We start from the raw sequence: 20,376 nt of genomic DNA, 5'->3' as shown, positions 1-20,376 counted from the left end.
GTTTTGTTCCGGTGACTTTATTTAATTTTTTTAATACCTTTTTATTTTAATTATTTTATTTTTAATGCGCCTCCGGTCTCCGTTCTCCAGCAGGGCAGCTCAAAATGGCTGAGGGCTGACTCGGCTTTCCCGGAACCGCACGCTTCGGCCGGCTCCTCCCGGCTGCCCGCCGCCGCCTCGCCCTTTCCCGGCGGGGCCGGACCGTGGAAGCCGCGCCGGGGGAAGGCGCTCCGCGGGCGGCTCGGACACCCGTCCCTCTGCCCCGGGACCCCCCAGCTCCATCGCATTGTTACTGTCGGGGGACTGTGTGCCCCGGCCGGCCATGAGACCGGGCTAGATCGGATCCTCCCCACCCCCGGACGCCTTTTTTTCCCTCAGCGCCGGTGGGAAGTCGGAGCAGGTTGATTCGGGGTTTAGATCCCCCCCTTGGCAAAGCCCATCCTCTCTCCCATCCCTCTCCGGGAGCGTTGGAGGAGGCTGGGAGGGCTGCGCTGGGCTGGGGTTTGCTCTGAATGACCGAGCTCTCCCATTCAAGACCTCGCAATCTTCGAAGCGGGCGAGAGGGTGGCGGTTGGGTTTTTTTTTTTTTTCTTTTCTTTTTCCTGTCTTGTCTTTTTTTTTTTTTCCTACTCTTTTTTTTTTTTTTTTTCTTTGCTGCTCGCCCGGTTTAGAAGCAAATCTCGGGGGCTGCGGAGAGAATTCATTTTTTCGGCATCGTCATCATCGCTATTATTATTTTTTTTTTAACCTTCCTCCTTTTCCCATTTTGGATCTTAACCCTTTGATCTGTTTCCTTTAAAAGACTCTGATTCCCAACTCCCATCAGGGGGAGAGGGAGGAGAAATACAGGGGAGAAAAAAACCCCCTGAGCGAGTCCATGCTCTCAGCTGTTAGCCAGGTTGGTGGGGGACAAAAGTCCCTTTAAAATATTGAATGTCAGTTGCAAACCTAAGAAAAGAAAAATCCGATCCGGAGCGCTAAATTTAGGAGCTTTATATGGAACTTGGACTCTGCTGCTGGATTTTGTATGGATTTTTTTCAACCTTTGGTAAGTTTCGATTCACCTTCTGGGGTAAAAAGAAACAAACGGCTTTTAGGGGTGGTTAAGACTTTGGGCTGTAAATCCTACAATACCATGTTGGGGTTTTTTAACTGTCTGTGTCGTTTGTTTTTTGTTTTTTTTTTAACGAAGCGACAAGGACGTTGCATTTTCTCACTGGAGATTCCTAGAGTGCTGCCCTGTGGTTTTTTTTATCCCCGATTTTAAAAATCTGCTGTGGTTTATTATTTATCGCGCGTGCTGCGGGGAAGGGAGCCCAGCCGTTCACCCCCAGGCTTCCCGTTGCAGGGAGGACAGACCCCGGCGTCCGCCCCTAGACTGCACTGAGCGACCGAAGCGGGTGGGGGGGGGAACGTCGCCAGAGGCTGCCGGCAGAGATGGCCGAGAATTGGAAGAACTGCTTCGAAGAGGAGCTCATCTGCCCCATTTGCCTGCACGTCTTCGTGGAGCCGGTCCAGCTGCCCTGCAAGCACAACTTCTGCCGGGGCTGCATCGGGGAGGCGTGGGCCAAGGAGTCGGGCTTGGTGCGGTGCCCGGAGTGCAACCAGGCCTACAACCAGAAGCCCAACCTGGAGAAGAACCTGAAGCTCACCAACATCGTGGAGAAGTTCAACTCCCTTAACCTGGAGAAGCCCCCCTCTGTCTTGCACTGCGTCTTTTGCCGCCGAGGCCCGCCACTGCCGGCTCAGAAGATCTGTTTGAGGTGCGAGGCCCCGTGTTGCCAGTCCCACGTCCAGACCCACCTCCAGCAACCCTCCACGGCCCGGGGCCATCTCCTGGTGGAGGCAGACGACGTCCGGGCCTGGAGCTGCCCCCAGCACAACGCTTACCGCCTGTACCACTGCGAGGCCGAGCAGGTGGCCGTCTGCCAGTTCTGCTGCTACTACAGCGGGGCCCACCAGGGACACTCGGTCTGCGACGTGGAGATCCGCCGCAATGAGATCAGGGTAAGTTGGACCTTTGTGGAGAGGTGGGTTTGTCCAGCTTGGGGGGGTTGCTGGTCTCCCTGGCTGCCCTCTTCCCCTGCTGTGTTTGTTCCCCAAAGGCCTGTGTTTGTGTAGGGCCTACACAAAATCCACCCCAATGCTGCTCCTTCTCCACCTGGTCCCCCTGTGGCGGACATGTTAGGTGGCCGCCCCAGCTCAGCCGTGACGGAGTCTGTGGGTGCTGGGGGGGGCTCCCCAGGGAAGGGGGTCCGTACAGGAGGCCTTTGGAGTCGTTCAGCTGTAGGACCTGCAGCCGCTTGGGTCTGGGCTGCGCGGGGAAGGGTTGAGGTCTTGGGCCAGGGGGGTTCGGAGGGGCTGTCTCCCCAGTTCTTGCTGGGGTGCACAGCCGTTTAGGGGAAGGCAGAGGAACTGCCTGCGTCCGAGGTGAAGTCACCCTGAAATCAGACTCCCTGGGGGGATAAAGCGGCCGCAGATGCGGACCCCGTCCATTGTAAGGCCTGTGAATGTCAAACTGCCGGCTCTTCCCACTGCCTCCCGCCGGGGCCAGTGGCTGCCATCCCCTTCCCCCTGGCACTGGGAGAGCTTCATGTCAGAGACCCACGGCTTCTCTCTGGCAAACATTCACGCTTGGGGTTTGGCCAAATAATGGGGTTTTTATTATGGGGCACAGGGCTGCCCTCCCCCCCCTCCCTAAATCAGCTTGAGGCATAGCGCTGGATTTGAGGGAAAGCGAGTCTGTGTTTTGCTCGTGGCCAGACCATCTGGCGGGAGCTTTCACCCCTGGCTCCCCAGCCCGAAGTTCATGGTGGGCATTTAACAGCTCTGCAGGCAGCCCTGCCGTGACACCACCACCACCTTACCCCCCTTCCTAGGCCGCCCCTCCAACCCTTCGAAAGAGGCCCGGCGCTTGTCCACCGAATAAATATTTAACAATGAATTGAATGGTGATTACTGTAAAATGGGGATGATTTCCTGTGTATTTTAATGTTGCCAAAATGAGTCACCATTTAGCAATAAAAAAAAAGTCATAAATAAAAATTGCAGTATAATTACTTTCCAATTGGATGGCCAGGCCTGGGAGGGGGGGCGGCTCTGTGCAGAGAGGAGCCAGCCTGAGCTCACAGAAAGGTTATTTTCCTCTCCAGGTTTTTTTGGGGAAAACCAGAGACCTCCGTGGAGGTGCCAGCAGCTCTGCCACACGCACTGGAAGGGGAAAGACCCAGCCAGGCTTTTGGAGAAGCGCTTTTCTGCTTCTATTTATAGGGAGTCATTTTGGTCTCCCTGTGCCAGGGTGGGGAGCCACCCCAGGAGGGCTGCGCGGGGCTGGGACAGGGCTCGTGTGTGCATTTCCCAGGAGTCTTAGCCAGGGACCAAAACTATTTTTCCAGGTCCTTTTCCAGGATGCTTTGATCTCATCTATTCCCGCTCTTGCTGCGTGGGTTTTTTTTTGTTGTTGCTGCCGTTGTTATGGCTGGATGTTTGCTGCTCCTTGCGGATGCACGCTGTTAATGACCTGGTGGAAAGCTGCCACCGGCTAGGCTGGATTTTGGCCCTGGCGTGAAATTTTAGGATGTGTGGCCAGATACTGAACATGTTGGACGGCTGTGTTGTAGAGCCACAGACTTATTTTGTGACCTTGGCCAAATCCCTCGGTACCTCCATTGCCGCGTTATCTTAATTTCCTTTCTCTGCGATGATAAGCTTGTCTCTTCCCACTGGGCACGTGGCTCGGTTGGGTTCTCAGAGGCTGGGGCAACGGAGGACAGCCTGAAGCAGGGGGATGATGTGCCCAAAGGATCCCCTCTGCAGTTGAAGCAGTTCCTCTGTGAAGCGGCTGGAGTGGGGAAGAGCCCCCAGGAAAAACGCCTGACAGGTTGCTGGCCCATGTTGTGTGGCCTTGGGCAGGTCTCTGGCTGAAAGCCACCCCTTGCCATCCGGCAAGGAAGGCGGCCACCTCGGCTCCCGAATTAGGGTGCGTGTGCTCAGTCAGCGACGGCTTCTCGCCTGCGGGAGCCAGGCCCGGGATTCCTGGCTGCTTGCTCACCCCACGGCGGTGAGCCGCTCTTTGAGCATCCCAGGGAAGGAGAGCTGGGGGGCGGATGAGTAATGCTGGGCTTGGGAGGTCCGGGGGAGGCCCCGTCGTGTCGTGAGAGGTTTGTTCCATGCGTGGCTTGCATTTGGGAAGCTGTTACTTGAGAAATGAGTCAAAGTTTGGAGTCTGAGCCCTGTCCTTGGTGCGGGGAACTTGCGAGTATGTGTGGGTGCGACATCAACTCGGTGTGGCGGGGGTGGCCCAGAGGAGGGACGAAAGCCTGCAAACACCCTCCCTGTAAACCCACCTTTTTTAGCATTTATTACTCCGGCTCTGCTGCTGACCCATCTTGGAGGGCATCTTGCCCCTGATTACAGTCTGATTTGAAGGGGAAAAGGGGCTCAAAACTCCTTGGGGACAGCACCAGCGCTTTGTCAGCTGGCAGTTGGGGCAAGAGAGCTCGTGCTGGGCAAAAGGCTGGAGGCGGGTGTCTGCAGGAGGGAGGAGGGTGTCTGCCGAGGTGCGCGCTTAGTAGGTTTGGGGGAAGGGGACCGCTCGGCGTTAGGTGCCGCGCAAACATGCAGAGCCCTGGCTCAGAATTGGTTGGATTCCGTGGTGCAACTGTAATACAAACAGTAAATAAAATATGTGGTTAATCTTTCTTTCGTGGGCGTATAAAGCGCTTACCTCCCCTTCCCCCCTGTGAGATGTTTTCTCCTTTGTTTCCTGTTTTTGTAGTGCTTAAAGAGGAGAGGAAAAAAGAAAAAAGCCAACAACCCACCCTCTTTTTTTTTTTTGCTTCTTGTCGTTTTGTTTGTGTCAAGGTCTCAAAACGAAACATTTTTTCTTCCATCTTTGCCCTTCTGCCCCAGCCACGTGCCTCCCGCCTGCGTGGGGGAACCTGCCGTCTCCCTGCCATGGGGAATCCTGCTTCCAGGGTTGAAAAAGAAAGTTGCTCCAGCATGAGGTTGATACGTTGCTTTTTTTTTTTTTAATCCTAAAAGAAGAAAAATACATTGCCAGGATTGGAGCACAGGTCAGACGGCAATAGCCAAAGAAGGGGACTGACTGGCTGTTACCCTGTTTGTCCCGTATTTGTGTGGAACATGGTTGATTGAGGCCAGGTACGGCTGAGCTTGCTTGGGGGTATCCCAGCAAGCTGGGATGTCCCTATCCTCAGATGGAGGTGCCACCAGTGGAAAAGGGCTTAGGTAGGGGCTTTGCTCCTGCTTTGTCTCAGGGAACGGAGGTAGATTTCTCTCTGACCTAGCTTGCAGCACGTTTTTGGGAAATCAGGCTGCTGAGTCCATCTGCTCCTCGGTGGGTATGGGCTTTCTTTCGTGGCAGCACCCCAGATAAGCACAGCTCAGGTGCTTTCTTAAGTGTGGGAGAGAGGAGAGATGAGCACTTGGTAGGAGCACAGGAAGAGATGAATCCCAAGTCTGTATCAGAAACTTGTCCTTGGCCAGTGTTGGCTGCCAGCCCCAGTGCAGAGATGGCCCGTGTGCTTTTCCTACCTGCCCCAGCTGGTTACTTCTGCGATTCTAAAGCTCTAGGTCTCTACAGGGAAAATACCACGAGCTTTTCTTTGATAGATGGCTCTGATGCCAGAGACACCTTCCTGTTTGGAAACAAGTCCGATGTCACATCCCCATGCTGCCATCCATGCCGGGGACGTTTTGCTGAGGCCTAGGGAGCCCCAGTGCTGGGAGGCTGGGGTCGGCTCCACTGCCGGGCTCCTGGCATGAGCTGCTGTAGGTTGTTTTACTCTGAAACAGGTTTGGTAACTTGCGATGAGCTGGATTTTTACAGGCTTACTTATTTTCCAGATGACTTGTTTATGAGGAGCGTGGCACGCAGCTCACTGGAGGCATTGTGAGTGCAAGTGCCCAAGTGTTGGAGTGTTAATTTAGCTCTCGTGACTGCAGATGGTGTGGGCTGATGCCTGGCAGGCATTCCCCACGGCGCTCTTTGAGCATACCTGGTCCAGAGACGACTTTGGCAGTAGGCCCTATGAAACCGGAGATGTACCGGTTCTCCCTGCACCCTCCATCTGAGCCTCCACCAGCACCCCAGAGGTGAACTGCCAGCTCCTTCCTCCTCCCCGGTCAGCCTAACCCCAGTCTCTCCCTCCCCTGGGTTTGCCTATACCCTGATTCCTGCCCAGGGGCCTCAGGGGTCCAGTGCAAGGCTCCTAAATGTGACTGATCATTGTGCCCTGGGATGCTGTCAGTTGGTCGAGCTGCCGTGATGAATAATGACTTCTTGGGCCTTGGGCAGTCACAGAAATCCCAGCACCCACCTAGCCTCACTTTCTAGCTCTGTGCCGCTCACCACCATCGATCTGTCAGGCTTTGCTGCACTGTATTGTCAGAGGCACCAGGGGATTTCAGTACAACTGATAGCAGTCTGTGGTGCCCTAGAGAGCCACCCTGCTGCAAACCCATCTGGATTTGCTGGCCAAGCAGCAGTGGCTATTTTGGCGGTCCCAGATCTTTGGCTGAACTGGGACAGTTTCCTGCCTTCCCGGGGTCTGGATGAAGGGCTTTTCCCCCGCTGCTTTCCTGCTAGGCTGGAGTGTTTTCCTCACCCTTAGCCCATCAGGTTGCTAGCGATTGCTTGCTTTAGACCTGCAGCTGCAAGTCTTCTGCATAGAGTCAATCTGAGAAGTGACAGCAGAGATGGAGGACACGGGGAGGCAGTCTGGTGGGTTTGGGTGGGAGGGAGGAGGCTTGCATGGAGGGGACAGCTTTCATAAAGGAGTAGGACAGTGGCTGCAGTGGAGAATGCTCTTTTCCCACAGGAGAAAACGCTGTGTGGACAGGTGGTGGGAAGAATGAGGTGGAAGGAGAAGAGGGAGAGAAAGGTTCGTCTGAGGACCTTGAGCTGCTTTGCAAGGAGCAGCAACAAATGACAGCCCAGGCATACCCCTGCGGTATAGAGGGGTTGGCTGCGCTTTGCAGTGGGGATGTCTAGGCACAGCCTTGTCCACTTGGGCCAGACAGCTCTGGCCAGGGAGCTTTCCACCCTGAACCCCTCCGTCGGCAGTGACTTTGAATGAGCCCCTAAGGTGGGAGTGTCCTGGCCTGCTCTCTGAACCAGCAGGTATAAACCCAGCTTTGGCTGGTGATGAGGGCATAATAAACTTAGCCCAGACCCTCATTTAGTTTAAATCCAGCCTGTGATATTTATGTAAGCCTCATGTGGCCACTGGCATGGAGGTGTGGAGCATGCAGCTCTCCTCAAGCCTGCAGGCATGATGGAGAGGGAGAAGTAGGAAAGATGTGGGCTGCAGTGTGACGCCTTGAACTTTCCTCCACCTCAGCCTCATGCCGCGCACATGGTAGTCTGGGTGAGCCCTTCAAGGAATGTGCGAGTCCCAGGACCGTCCTTCCCTTCTCCTCCCCTCCCCTTGCTTCAGCAAAGCACTGTCCTAGAGCTCTCCTGCGTGCTCGACTGAGCCTGATCCTGCTGGAGAGGGGTCCACAGCCTCTCTGCTGCTCTGGTCTTTGCCTCTGGAGCCGAGGAGTTGCCTCTGTCTTCGTCTGAGCGGGGGGAGCAGAAGAGGGGGCTGGCGAAGGGGGTGGGAGGAGAAGGCAGATTTCCATGTCTCACAAAGGGCACAAGCGATCAGATTCGTGCAACTGCCCAAGAATAAAGAGGCTCTTAAAGTGCTGGCTGCCCTGACCTCTCTCCTCTCTGCTCCAGAGGACAGCGTGTGACCACACAGGGATTTCTTAGCTGTGCTTTGGAGGGAGGCAGCGGGTTTTCTATCCCCAGATCTGTCTGCAGCTTGCCTTGCAGCATATTGGCCTATTTTTTGCTTGCTACCTATCTGTTTGCTGGAAATCTTGGTACACAGTGGTAATTTCTTCTTTTCTTCTCTTTAATTTTATGTAATTGTTTTAGGGTGCGTTTTTTTTTTCAATCTGACACTGAAATGGGGCTGAGAGCAGCAGTGCTTCCAGAGCAGGGACAAAAGTAACCAGGAAACACAGGGCAAGAGAGGAGGGATCGACACCGAAACAATGAAATAGCCAAGCAAGGGAAGACTGAATGCTCAATAGCACAAGCCTTTGCAGAAATGCCTGGCTAGTGCAGCATTTTATAATCAGCTTCTGTGCTGGGCTGGCCTGCAACAGTAGTGTGATGGGGGAGGAATGCTTTGAATTAGCTGGATGCCAGAATTAATTCTGTCAGAATTCAAATGTACATGTATGTACGGATTTATAAATAAACACTTGGAGCTGGATTCTGCTTTGCCACGCAGGCTCCAGGGCAGAATCTGGTCTGGCCTGGCTTTTTTTCTTAAAAAAATATAAAAAATACAGTGCTATGGATCTGGGCTAGGTTCTGGTGACTTTGTCAGCTTTCTGCATTTATCAGCAGCCTGTAGGCTCAGGAGATGTTGGTTTGGTTGGAGTAAGGGAGATGGCTCGTAGGAGTTGGAGCTGCTGAGCTCGCTTGCGGTGGTAACCAATTTTTGGCAATGAACTTCTGTGTGTGGATAGAGAAGATGAGGCAGATGCTGTGGGACCAGTGGGGAGGTGTGGAATGTGCAGGACCGGGGATGTCTTGTCTTTCTCTTTCCTCCATGGAAGAAGGACTGAAGAGGCAGCCACCCCTCCTTTATCCAGGAGAGCTATAGCTGGCACACTTGGGAAGGGGTGGAAGAGATGCCTGGTCCCAAATATGGGACCAGGGAGGGATGGTTATTTACAGGCGTGAGACTCTGGATGCATGCAAGAGTTTTTACGTATGTCCCCCAGGTGAACTCGGGGAAGAGGTTCCCAGTCCCAAATCCTTTCTGGTAAGGACAGCTTTGGCCCGTTCTTGCCAGGGTATCGCGGTTGTCCCTTTTCTGTCTAGTGATTCCCTTATGATGGTAACACAAGCAAAGTTCCCAGCTCAGAGCAGTGCCCTGCCACTCTGCAGCGGTGCCGTCTATGTAACACACACTCAAGTCATCTGTTTGCTGGGGTGATATACCAGAACTGTGAAAACCCCCCAAAAAACCCACTAAAAACCCTTAAACATGAATCAATTTAATTTCTCTATTTCTTCTCTGCCCCTACCTGCCCTTTCTCAATTTCTTGTTGTGTGGATGCTCTGGGGGGGTTGTCTCCAGAGCAGGCTGGGAAGAGCCGAGCTGCGAATGGCTCCAGATGAGGCAGTTGGCAGGGAGTGATGTTCCGGATGGCTGTCTCTCTCTGAAATATGAGTAAACGTTGTCAGACCAGCCAACTGTATGATCTGGGGCTTGAGGAGGGCTAATCTGCCCTTTCCTCCCTCTACCCGCCTCTCCCTGTGCAGGATCCCCTGTTTGCTCGGCACTACCCCGTTCTCTCCCTGCCTGGGTGACCTGGAAGCTTCATCCTAGATCTGGAGCTTTGGAGAAAGAGAAGGAAAATTCCCCATATCCTAATGGAGACAGTGTTTTTCCTCGCTGTACAACAGCTTAATCCAAACCCTCAGTTGAGCCAGTTATTGTGTGGCTTTAAAACCCTGTCCCCTGGAAACCAGTTTCCCACCCCCTTCCCTCCCAGTCGATCCTGGTCGGTGGAGCTGAGCTCTGGGGTTTGGTGCTCGGCCACACGCAGACACAGATTGATCGTGCTGGGGGGGGGGTGGGTTGATATTTTTGTGGCAATGGTTTTTATTGCTGGTTGCGGTTGTTGTTGGAAAGTCGGGGGGTTGGCGTGCACTGTAACGGGCTTGTGTGTGTGGCAAGGGGAGAGAGGGTAACGTGAACGCGTCCTTCTCCTTATTATCCTCTTGCTAGTGGGGGCTGGGGGGGGCTGCATCCCTCTCCCCATCCAAATCTGTGCAGAGCTGCCAGCTCTGCGGTGGGAGCTGGTTTTCCCTGCAGGTGAACTCCTCTGCGCTCAGACAAAGGGCTGGGGGTGCTGGTGCCTCCCTTTGTTCTCCTGTCCTGGTGCACCCGCCTCCGACGGCAAAAAGCCCCTTGAAGCGTGCCTCTCAAATGGATGGAGCGGAATAAATGCACCGTGAGGTCTCTGTCCCCCTCACAGACCCTTTGGGGATGGGGGGGGTGTCCACACTCCCCCTTCCCTTGGGTATTGTGCTAGCCCCTTAGTGATGGGGGTGGCTGGATCCAGCAGGGAATTACTGCTGCTCTCGTGCCAGCTGCACTGTTTTGCCTGGGTGGCTGAGGCCTGGCAAGCCCTGTTTGGGTCAGAGGTGGTTTGGTTGTAGGGGATGGGGGTGTGATCTGGCCCTATAAGGGAATGGGAGCACATTTGGGGGTTATTTTCCTGCCTCTGCCTGCTGACATCCTGCATGACAGGGCATCCAGGCAGGGGGCTGGAAATAATGCCTTGTGTGTTGTGTGAAGACCACCCCTTGCCAAATGCATCTCCCGAGGGTGTGAGCCCAGCAGTTAAAACCATGGCCTGTCCTCTAGCCAAGGATTTTGTAGCATTTTACTTACAACAGGGGAGAAAAAGGTCAGTTTAATCTCTGCATTAACCTAAAATCTAATTGGGGCAGTTGGTGTTACCCTAAACTTGAGATAAGTGGAGGTGGGGAGACCTACCAGGGAGTCGAGAAGTCCGTGGTATTGTGGGGAAGCAATCCTGGAGACTCAGACTTTCTTTGCTGGTGCTGGTACCTTGCTGAACACGGACCCTGCCAGCCTTCCCCACCCAGGCGCTTCTTCCCTTGGTGCTTCCCAAGGTTGGCTTCTGGCTACCATTAACATCTATGAACAAACACGGTACTAATCTCCATTTATGAAAGTGCTTTTGCAGCAATCTGATAAACAATACTGAGGTGACGAGCAAAAGCTAAACCTTCCTCTATGTGTTAAAACTGTCTGCTGGAGCCTTCCTTAGGAAGTGTTCCTCCTTCCCAACGCTTTGCAGGAGAGAGAGACAGGAGGCATCCGAGAAGACAACATTCGCATGCACACTGCGTCCAGTAACTGTAGACACGGACATTTGAGGAAAACATTGTGCTTCCCAAAAGGTGGAGGCTGGGAGTGTCTGTTAGCCTGGGTGGAAGATGGAGAAAACCAGGGGAGTGGGAACCCGTGGGGCAGTGATTCCAGGCATGTCCCATCCTCGGAGCGCTGTTCCCAAGCATCCTGAATCCCGGCACTGCCGGCTGCTTTGCATCCGTGGAGCCTGTCTCTTGTTCTGCGTGACGGAATGAGCAGACGTTAATGTTTTGAAGGTCAAGCAGAAATTGCAAGCTGGCCCCGAGGCACGGCTGTGCTAGCCAGCAGGTAAGGAGAAGCCACCACAGAGCCGAGCTAGCAGCCAGGTTTCTCTGTGGGTGCAAGCTTGCAAGGAGATGAGGAGCTGCTGTTGTTGGTCCCTCAGCTTTAGAAAATGGCAGTGTGGTCACGGCTAGAAATGGCTTCTCTGGTTGTACCCTGCATGCTGGCACTGCCCCCCAATCCCTGTGCAGCTCTCAGCACATCCTGTAACCTTTGTGCCTCCACCGCATCCTCTTTAAAAGAGGATAATGAAACTGAAAGGGGGAAGCAGCTGGAAGCACCTTGGACTGCTGGGCTTGATAAAGCACTGCTGGTCTGCCAGAGACCTGAGGAGGTAGATTTTTGAGTCAGGAGATTAAATGCCAGGTCTGGCTGCCATTGGACTTCCTCAGGACTGCTCTAGCACGCGCTGAGCCCTGCTGAGCAGCATCATCATGGCAACAGGGCAGATCTGCAGGCTCTGCTGGGCTCCTGAGCACAAGCTACGCCCCAGTCTGTAGTGCTGGCATGGGGAGAGGGCATCTGGTGAAAGCTGCCTCATTCAGGGGTGGAAACTGAGCCTTGAATACAGCTTACACGAATCAGTAGGACTGGAGGTTGAGCAGAGTGGTTCCCCTGGCTTCCCAGGAGGGAGGATGGAGCTGGCTGGGGTCTGAGCTGTCGGGCTCCAATCACCAAGTCAAACCTGGAAGATAAATGACAATTCAGGAGCCTGAGATCAATAATGTCAAAGGCTGGCCCGTAATCAGGTGAGATCAAAAACCAATGACAGGCCTCCTCCTAGGAGCAGAAACCAGCACGTTGAAGGAGGGCGGCAGGGCTTGCTCCTTTATGGTTGGATGCAGGCGGTGCCTGCATCCAAAACCCACCTTCCCAGGCTCCCCCCCTGCAACATCAGTGATTCTCCCCCCGCCCAGTCAACATCAACCAGATCCCATAGGTCCCCTATGCCTCACCTTCTTCACCAGTCCCCATGCAGCTGGTCCAGAGTGCTCCTGCCCTTGGGAGGTGGTTGAGGTGAAGACAAAAGTGATGCAGTGTGGTCCTGGCTGCCAGCCGCTTTCGCTGCTGGGGGATGAGCTGGGGCCATGGGAGAGAGAGGAGGGGAAGAGAGGCTGAAGCAGGAGGTCATGTTGATGCTGTGGGTACCGTGATATGCTGTGCGTTGTAAAGATGCTCAGCTTTGGGGAGAGGAGTTTGGGAAATGAGGGCTGCAGATGACTCTTGACTTTCTCCTGAATTTGTTTGGTTTACCTGTTTTTATCATTTAACCAAAGCCATGAGCATTTAGCCACCTGTGGGCAGGAAACCGTCAGGCAGGCCGTGCTCTTGTGCCCATTTTGGGGGTGCTGGCGTTTGAGCTTGTTGCGAGGGAGGCTTTTCTCCCAGCTGGGCGCTGGGCAGGGGGCTGTACCCCCACACTTGGCTGGAGTATGCTTCCCCTGGTCAGCAGCAGCTGCAGTCCGGCTGAAGTGAATAAGGTGGATTTCTTTTATTTGCGGGAGCAAATTAAAATAAACTTGAGTCCCTTGTTTCTGTGCATCCTTAAAGGGGTGCATGCTCCATCACAGCTCAGCAGGGCAGGGCCGGGCCAGGCTGTGGTTCCCGTGAAGGGCGCTGGGAAATAGGATGTTGTCTCTATTTCCCCAAACACAAGGACAGTTAAAGGAGAAGGTGCCGTGTTGCCTCCTGCCACTGCCCCTTGTGTGCGCACATGGGGAGCTGGAGGTCCCGGTTGCCTTTGCCCTGGGGTCCTCTTTCTCTTCCTCCCCAATTCCCTCCTCCCCTTCCCTGCCAGGAAGCCTGGCCTTTGTGTGAAGTGATGTCTCCTGACATCATCCAGGTGATGCGATTTCCTCCACAGCAGGAAGGGTGAGGAGAGGGGTGCCACGCTCCCCAAGGGGTGACATACGGTGCTGGGCTCACTGGAGCGTGCGGTGGCAATGCTTCGGGGGGAGGCTGCGGGGAGGTGGTTGCCCCCAGCCCCATCAGCTTGGTGGTTCGGCGTAGCTTTACCTGCTTGTGCTGCTCTGCCTGAAAGCACCGTGCCAGTGCATGGCTTCTTGCTGCCTGCGACTTTGGCATCTTTATTTGACCCCTCTAGGGATGCAGTGTTGGGCTCTGTACAGTTGAAGCTTGGGCACTGCTGGCTGTGGGGTCTTCCTCTGAAGTCGGTGGCCCAGTGCCACGGAGCAGAAGCAGAGGGGCTCGCAGCAAGGCAGGAGCAGGGCTGACATCTCCTGCAGCCCAGGGCTGCACCTGAGCTCTGGGAGCATCTTGCTGTCTGTGCGGACACGGCAAGGGCAGGGCATGGCTCAGCTGCGAGGAGGTTTGCGGGGTGTAGGCTCTTGGCTGCCCCTTGGAAAGGGGCTAATGCAACACATGGGAATTGGCCAAGCGCCTGCCAACAAGAAGCTGCGGCTGGCACCTTGCCAGGATCTCGGGGGCCTCGCATCTCTTTAATTTGGGAGGTGTTTACTGGCGGATGGCTTTTGCAGCTGGCTGGCTGGAAACTACAGGTCCCAGCATGCTCCCTCGCATGTCGTCCGGCTACTGAGCTCCGATGGGAGCACGGTACCACAGGGATTGTAGTCTTGGTGCTCACTGCTGCAGGGATTTTGCTGCTGTGGAGAAAGGCCTCTGGTTCAGCAGTGCTGGGCAGAGCCGGGCTGTGAGACACAAGGCTGGTCTCTGCCTCCTGCTTTCTTACCTTCCCGCTGCTCACTTGCTCAATGCAAGACCAGGTTGGCCTTTTTATGTCACCAGGCTGGGGAGGGTATTTGGTCCTATTCTTACTCGTTTGCAACGTAAATATTTTGGTCCCGAGTACGTTGCTGGGAGCTGGGCGTCACGTTGAGGAGCATGATTCATTCATGCTGTTGCTGCTCGGAGCACAATGAGGCAGCCTTGGGACCGGTCCCAAAGATTTCCTGTGATCGTGGCTGGTGGGGAATTTGGGACGTCATGTTTGAGTAAGTCAGAGCCGTCTTCGCGCGATTCCTGCAAACCAGAAGTGCGGTGTCCAGCGTGTTCAGCTCTTGCCACCCCCAAAATGCAGCGGGTGCGGGTGGCTTGCATTTCCAGAGGGAGAAGGAGCAGAGAGCGAAGCTGAGCTCTGGTTCTTGCCTTCCCCAGCTGCTGGCATGTGGAAAAGTTTGCAGGGTGCCTGGTCTTTGCGCCCGGTCCCAGCCAGCCTCGCAAATAAAGGTACAAAGCGATGCAAGTTCAAAACCTGCTGCATGTTGGGAGGAGGCCCCAGCAGAGTTTCCCTGGTGAGGCCAGCACTGCGCCAGTGTCCCTGTGTGTTTTAGAGTGATGTGGGACGACCCACGGCGGGATGCTGGGTGGATAGGCCAGAGCAGTGCAAGATGCCCCTCTTCCTTGCTTCCACTGCCAATACTCTACTGCCAGAAGGGACCTTTGCTCTCCTAGTTTGGTCACTGGTGCAGGAGGGGCTGCACCCTCCACCTTGGGGCTGGCTCCCTCTGTCCTCCTGCGTGTCTGTTCGTCCTCCCCACGCCACTGAAAGCCAGGTGCGGGCTCTGCAGCGCCCAGATTAGTTCTGGCATCCTTCGTTAGACGGTGTTTGTTCATGCTGCATTTTTCTTTTTGCTGGCTTGTTTGGACACGCACTGGTACATTCACGGCACTCAGGCAGTAACGTGAGTCTCTTTCCCATTAGGAAAGGGGCCAGAATTTGGGGGGGCTGGGAGGGCGGCTTAAGCAGTAGTTTCTGAGATATTTCCTTCTGCCGCCACACCCTGCATGAAAGAGCAATATCCGCGGCTTCAGCTGCTATCACAAGGCTCTGAACGTCTCTCTTTTAATATAGATTGGTATCATTTTGCATTTTAAAGTAAAAACACGCTGCAAGCTGCAGACAGCTGTCGGTTGGCAGCTTTGTTTGAACATCTGGTATTGCTGGGCTGCTGTTCAGCGCGATCTAACTATGGGATTCATAAAGATTATAATCCGGGCTTTCAGATTCTCAACAGCCACCTCGTGAAAAAAACGGGGGAGAGAGAAAACCCAGCGGGGAGGCGGCTGAGGAGTCCTCGGCGTTCAGCAGGTTGTGGTCGTGGTCGGTCCCCTCTTGGGTGTGGAGGGGTGGATGGACTCGCTGTATGTCACCTTGGCTGACCGCAGGTGCTGACAGGCTGCTTCCAGCCTGCAAAATGCTGGGCGCTGGGGAGCTGTAGAAGTGCAAAGTCCTCTTTTTTTTTTTCTTTTTCTCCCTTTATTTTTTCCGACTTGTGTGCCGAATCCAGTTGAGTCTCATACTCCTCTGGGTGGTGTCTGGCACTGGTGAGCTGAAGCAGCAGATTTCTGCTGTGGCTTTCGGTAGATGTTTGTAACAGTTGTCTGCAGCAGCAGGACTTGGTTTCTTTTTCTTTAAAGTAAGTGATGGAGAAGCCAAGGCTCAGAGTAAACATCTCAGCACATCAAAACCTCATTTCCAAGAGAAATTGAGTCCCCTTTTTGTGAAGCAACCGAAAGGTTGAGATAGCCACTTCTGTAAGCCCCATCCATCCCTCTGCGAGTTAGGCACTTTCCTTGGCACCTTTGAGAATTAAGCGGCCTCTAAGCCCCTAACGGGTTTTATAAATCTTGTTAGTTGATCTGCATTTTTGCAAAGCTCTTTGAATCCAGCCTATTGGCGCATAAGTCACCTTGACTTTCTGCAAGGCTTTGACTCCCAACTCACTTTCAGGCTCCATTTGTCAGTTGGAGGTGCACAGAAAACATCCCCCCTTATCTTTATTAGAATAAAAAAAACCTGCCTGGAGAAATCTAGCTGCGCTCTAGTTGGTGCAAGCCAGTAATAGAGGTGCATATAAACCTGTTCTGCCCTTGTTTGTGTTGATTTAACTTACCAGTACAAATTAAAATAGCCTTGAGCAGTTGGAATTTTAACTAGATCAGTTGGGAGGAAAAAAAATAAAATCATGGCCTTTAAATCAAAGTAGGGTTTTCTTTCTAGTGCTGCCTGAGCCTGGAGAGGGGCTTTGTGCCACCTGCGCAGCCAGACCCCTCATTTCTGGGTCACCAAACGAGACATTGACGGGGTGCATGGCTGCAGGTTGTTGCCTTTGCACTTATCGGTGGTCTCATGGCTGGGATGTGTGGATGTATGTGGGTATCTCTGTGGCTGCGCTGCTCCTCAGTGGTATCTGAGTTCCCCTCAAAACCTGCTCGTGCATCCAGATCCTTGGGCCGGGCTCCTTCCAGAGCAGAAATTAGAAATTAGGAGGGTAGGAAGCTGAAGGGGCTGTTGTTCAGACCTCAGGTCTTCCCGTGGTGGGGCTGAGCTGTGGTGGGTGCAGAGCAGAGGTCTTTGGGTAGGGGAGAGGCAGCTCGGCCTGCAACGCGAGGAAGGGTGGAAGAGGCTGGCTGTGTTTCACCCCTGCAGGGAGAAAGCTCTGAGATCACACAGGCCAGCTGGATCTTGAATCCAAGATGTTTATTTGGAAGAGGCAGTGAGGGTTTCTCAATTTTGCAGGGGCTGCAGATGGGGGTAGGTTTGCTGCCAAGTGATGGGAGTGGGTCTTTGCAGGATGGCTGCTTTTGAAGGTAAGGCATCCCGCCAGCTGCAATTCGGGGATGACTGGCCAGGACCCTGAACTTGCAGCACATCGGGCAGATCGTGGGATTCAACAAAGCTCCGTGAGGCTGGGACAACGGCAGAGCAAGGCAGGATCGGAGGTGCTGCCAAAGCCTGTTTATTTTTTTGTGGGGGTTATGGAGCAACTCGCAGATGCTATGTCAGAGCAACAGGGTTTGTGTGAGGAGCAGGATTTTGTGATTCGGCTGAGTTTCAGTGCTAAACAACCTCCCATTTCTGCCCAGACTGCCACCGCCGGAGCTGGCAGAGTGCATCTGAGAGCCAGTTCAGGGAGATGATCCAGCCAAAAAGAGACTGCTGGTTTCTTACTGGCTTAATTTTTCAGCTGGATTGATGGTCAGGAAGGGGCAGACATATGAAAACAGAGACAGAAGAGGGAGAAAAGGAGGTTAGGGCCCCTGTAACGTACATGTAAATTGATTGAAACATTCAAGAAACCACAAGCACAGAGAGCGCTGAAGGCGGAAAGGGCAGGATTTCTTACATGATCTCTTAGGCTCCAAAAAACTGCGAAACCTGGTGGATCCCAGTTGGTGTAGCTGCAGGGCCCAGATTTTATTTTCTGGCGTGGCGAGGAGGAAGTGGAAGGAGATATTGGTCATTGGAGCCAGATGTGCTCCAGGTGTTGGTGTCAGTCTGAGGTACCAAGTGGCTGGAAACGGTTGCTCAGGGCACTTGGGTCTGGATGCCTGAAACTTTGTGGGATGTTGCAAACCCCCATGCTTTCCCGGAGTGCCCCAGCAATGCCCCAGTGCCGGCATTCCGGAGTCGGCAGTGCTGGTGCTCTGCAGTCAGTTGCTCAAAGAGTGTTTGGTCATGCTGGGCAGGGTGGGCTTGTGCCAGGGTCTGCAGCCACAGCCGTGTGCCAGAGATGGCTCAGCAGCAGTGTGAATTTTGGCACTGTTTTATAAGCAGCCCCAAACCAGGACATTTTCCCCTAAAACTGAAAGGGGGGGAGAAGAACTCCCTCACATCCCTGATGGTGAAGAAGATGCAGACCTTTTTCTCCATAAACATGGAGCTGAGCCCTGTGACTCCTGGCTCTCCTTGCTCCCAGGCTAAGGCAGCCTGGACTGTCCTCCCTCCTGAAAGCTGGCCGGGGAGGGCTGCTGGCCGGCATCTGCGCCAAGGCCTGGGTGGGGATCTCCTCTCCCTCCCTTCCCAGCAGAGAGAAAATAGATTTCTTGAGCTTCTTGCTGCCCTGAGGGCCTCGTCGCGCCTGCAGCCGCAGCCCCGGCAACTCTCAGAGCCGGTCTCTCTGTCTTGCTCCTGCACCACCCAAAAGCATCTGCTGTTCCTGTGCTGCTGGGACACAGCGCAGGAGCATGTTTTCCCCAGCCAGGTGCCGTCTCTCCTGGCAGGAGGCGGCTGCGCTGGCCAAAGGCACGGGCATCACCAGGGCTCATCTTTGTCCTGTGGAGCCAGCAGCATCAGTCGGGACTCGCCTGGCTGCACGCTTGGCATGCAAACCAGCACCTCCGTCCCTGTACTCATCTTCCCGGTGTGTTTCCAGCTCCTTTCTTCCTTTCCTCCCCACTCTGTGAGTGAGTCTTGAGCCCCAGGTCTGGCAGAGGCGGTTCATCCCATTTTCACTGCCTCTTGCTGTGCTTTGCATGGGGTCAGCTCACCCGATGCTGGGCCATGATCAGCACAGCCTCGCTCCTACCCTGCAACATGCTGCAAAAGTGGCTTTGGTGTTCGGGGCGCCTCTGTTCTGGGGGGCACATTGCCCATACTGGGCACCCTGTATCAGGAAGGGTCCTGCGTCTGGGACCTGCGAGGCTGCTGGCACAGAGGGGATGCTTCCGCAGCTGCTGGCCTTGTCTCCCTGCTCCTTAATCCCCCTTATCCCCCTTTTACCCTTGAAGCAGCTCTTCGTCCCTGTTCAGAGGATGCCGACAGCAGTGGCAGCCAGGCTGCGGCTTGAAGTTGGGGTCTGAAAACGGCACAGAGATCCCTGGCTTCCTTCCCCCATTTGTGCAAGAGGCACTGCTGCAAGTAACCCCAGCGGCAGCAGGGAGCAGGGGGACGCAGAGGCTCAGGGAGACAAATTAAATATCCTCAAGGTCCTTCTGAAGGTCGCTTTTTGATGGAGAATAGGTCCCTGTTTCCTGGCCTCCAGAAATCCCACTGCTGGCCTCATGCAACACAATGCCTTGTATTTTCCCCTTACTAAAGAGTTCTTCCTTTCTACCGGGTGTAAACAAGGGGAAGAGCTGACCCAGGCTGTGGGCACTGGCACGGCCCCACAGCAGTCCAAGATCTGCTGGTGTAAGGCCGTGTGGAGGAGTGTGGTCTGCCGTGCTTACAATCGCAGCGTGCCACAGAGTCAAGGGCTGACCTGAATACCGCTGAGCAGCCGTGAGTCGTGGCTCGGAGGAAACCTCCGGCTGCTGTGTGCCATAGCTGTGGGGATGCCCCGTGCTGGGGTGGGCATTGGTGGTGGGACATGGGCTTTGCATTTGGGGTAACCAGTGGAACTGGGACATAGGGCTTTGCATCTGGGGTAGCCAGTGGAGGTGGGACATGGAGCTTAGCCTGATGGTTTCTCCTCCCCAGAATCCTGGGAAGGGCTCGGAGACCAGACACCGTCTCACAGGAAGATGGGGACAGGCAGGAGGTATCTCCACCAGGCCTGGCATGAGAACAGGGCAGAGAGCTGCTCTTGCAAGAGGCACCTTGCATCCTCTTTCCCCAAAGTTGGCAATGGATATTCGGCTGCCAGCTCTTTTTTGTGAAGCACCAGCTCTCCTGGTGCTCAAAGGGAGATGCTAGCAAGGGGGTCTCTTTGATGTCCGTGCACTGTGTGGCTGCTGTTCCCATCCCTTCCTAGCAAGGGCACCTATTAATATCCCGGAGACTGTTCCCCTCCCCTCTTCCTTCCCCTGCTGGGGATAAACCAGCCCAATCTCTGTGCAGGGAGCACCATGAGAAAAGCCAAACTCCGGAGCAGCATGTGTGTGCCCCATGCCAGCTGGGGGAGGTGAGGCCTCCTGCTCCGGCCTGAGACCTCCCCTCCTGCCTGGTGCTTACTGTAAATGTGTGCAAGATGAAACCCCAACTAGAAAACATTTCCTTCCTGTCCCTGTAAGCGGATCAGCCTCTTGTGAATGCTGCGGGGGCCACGGGGAGTTTGAAAGAGCTGCTTTTGCCTGGGTCTGGTCAGCAGGAGACCATAGCAGGGGCTGGGAGGATGCTTCAGGGGGTTTGGCTGCGGGGACTGGTCCCCTCAGGCTGCGGCAGTGCAAGATCTCATGGTTTGAGATCCTGGTTTTGGGGGTTACTGGGGTGCCATGCCCCAGAGCCACATGGTGTCAAGGTGCCGGTGTGTTGGCAGGTGGGGGGACGCTTTCAGGAGGGATGAGAATAGCTCATCGTGTGGGTTTTTCTCAGAAAACTGGCCAGCTGATGGTGGAGCAGGGCTGGGGAACAGGAAGTCAGCAAGTGGGAGGTGTGTGGAGGCGAAAGGTTGCG

The 20,376-nt window shown here is 54.5% G+C and overlaps 2 protein-coding genes across 3 annotated transcripts in view; both read left to right on the top strand.

Annotated features, from left to right (window-relative positions):
* The window catches only part of SFXN2 (sideroflexin 2), a 139,897-nt gene that overhangs the window by 65,547 nt on the left and 53,974 nt on the right, over nt 1-20,376 (top strand). The window lies entirely within an intron of this gene.
* The window catches only part of TRIM8 (tripartite motif containing 8), a 29,769-nt gene continuing 9,921 nt past the window's right edge, over nt 529-20,376 (top strand). Inside the window, exons 1-3 of one of the 2 annotated variants that reach the window (XM_075758028.1) lie at nt 906-1,048; nt 1,193-1,241; nt 1,349-2,007. In XM_075758028.1, coding sequence (XP_075614143.1) covers nt 1,438-2,007 — 570 coding nt within the window. In that variant the 5' untranslated portion in view covers nt 906-1,048; nt 1,193-1,241; nt 1,349-1,437. Of the gene's footprint in view, nt 1,049-1,192; nt 1,242-1,348; nt 2,008-20,376 lie in introns of both variants that reach the window. The other variant, XM_075758026.1, reaches the window with a different exon arrangement.

The sequence above is a fragment of the Balearica regulorum genome, chromosome 7 (assembly GCF_011004875.1).
Source record: "Balearica regulorum gibbericeps isolate bBalReg1 chromosome 7, bBalReg1.pri, whole genome shotgun sequence".
Classification (NCBI taxonomy): domain Eukaryota; kingdom Metazoa; phylum Chordata; class Aves; order Gruiformes; family Gruidae; genus Balearica; species Balearica regulorum.
The sequence above is the reverse complement of the archived record's forward strand: the minus strand, read 5'-3'. Positions and strand labels throughout refer to the sequence as shown.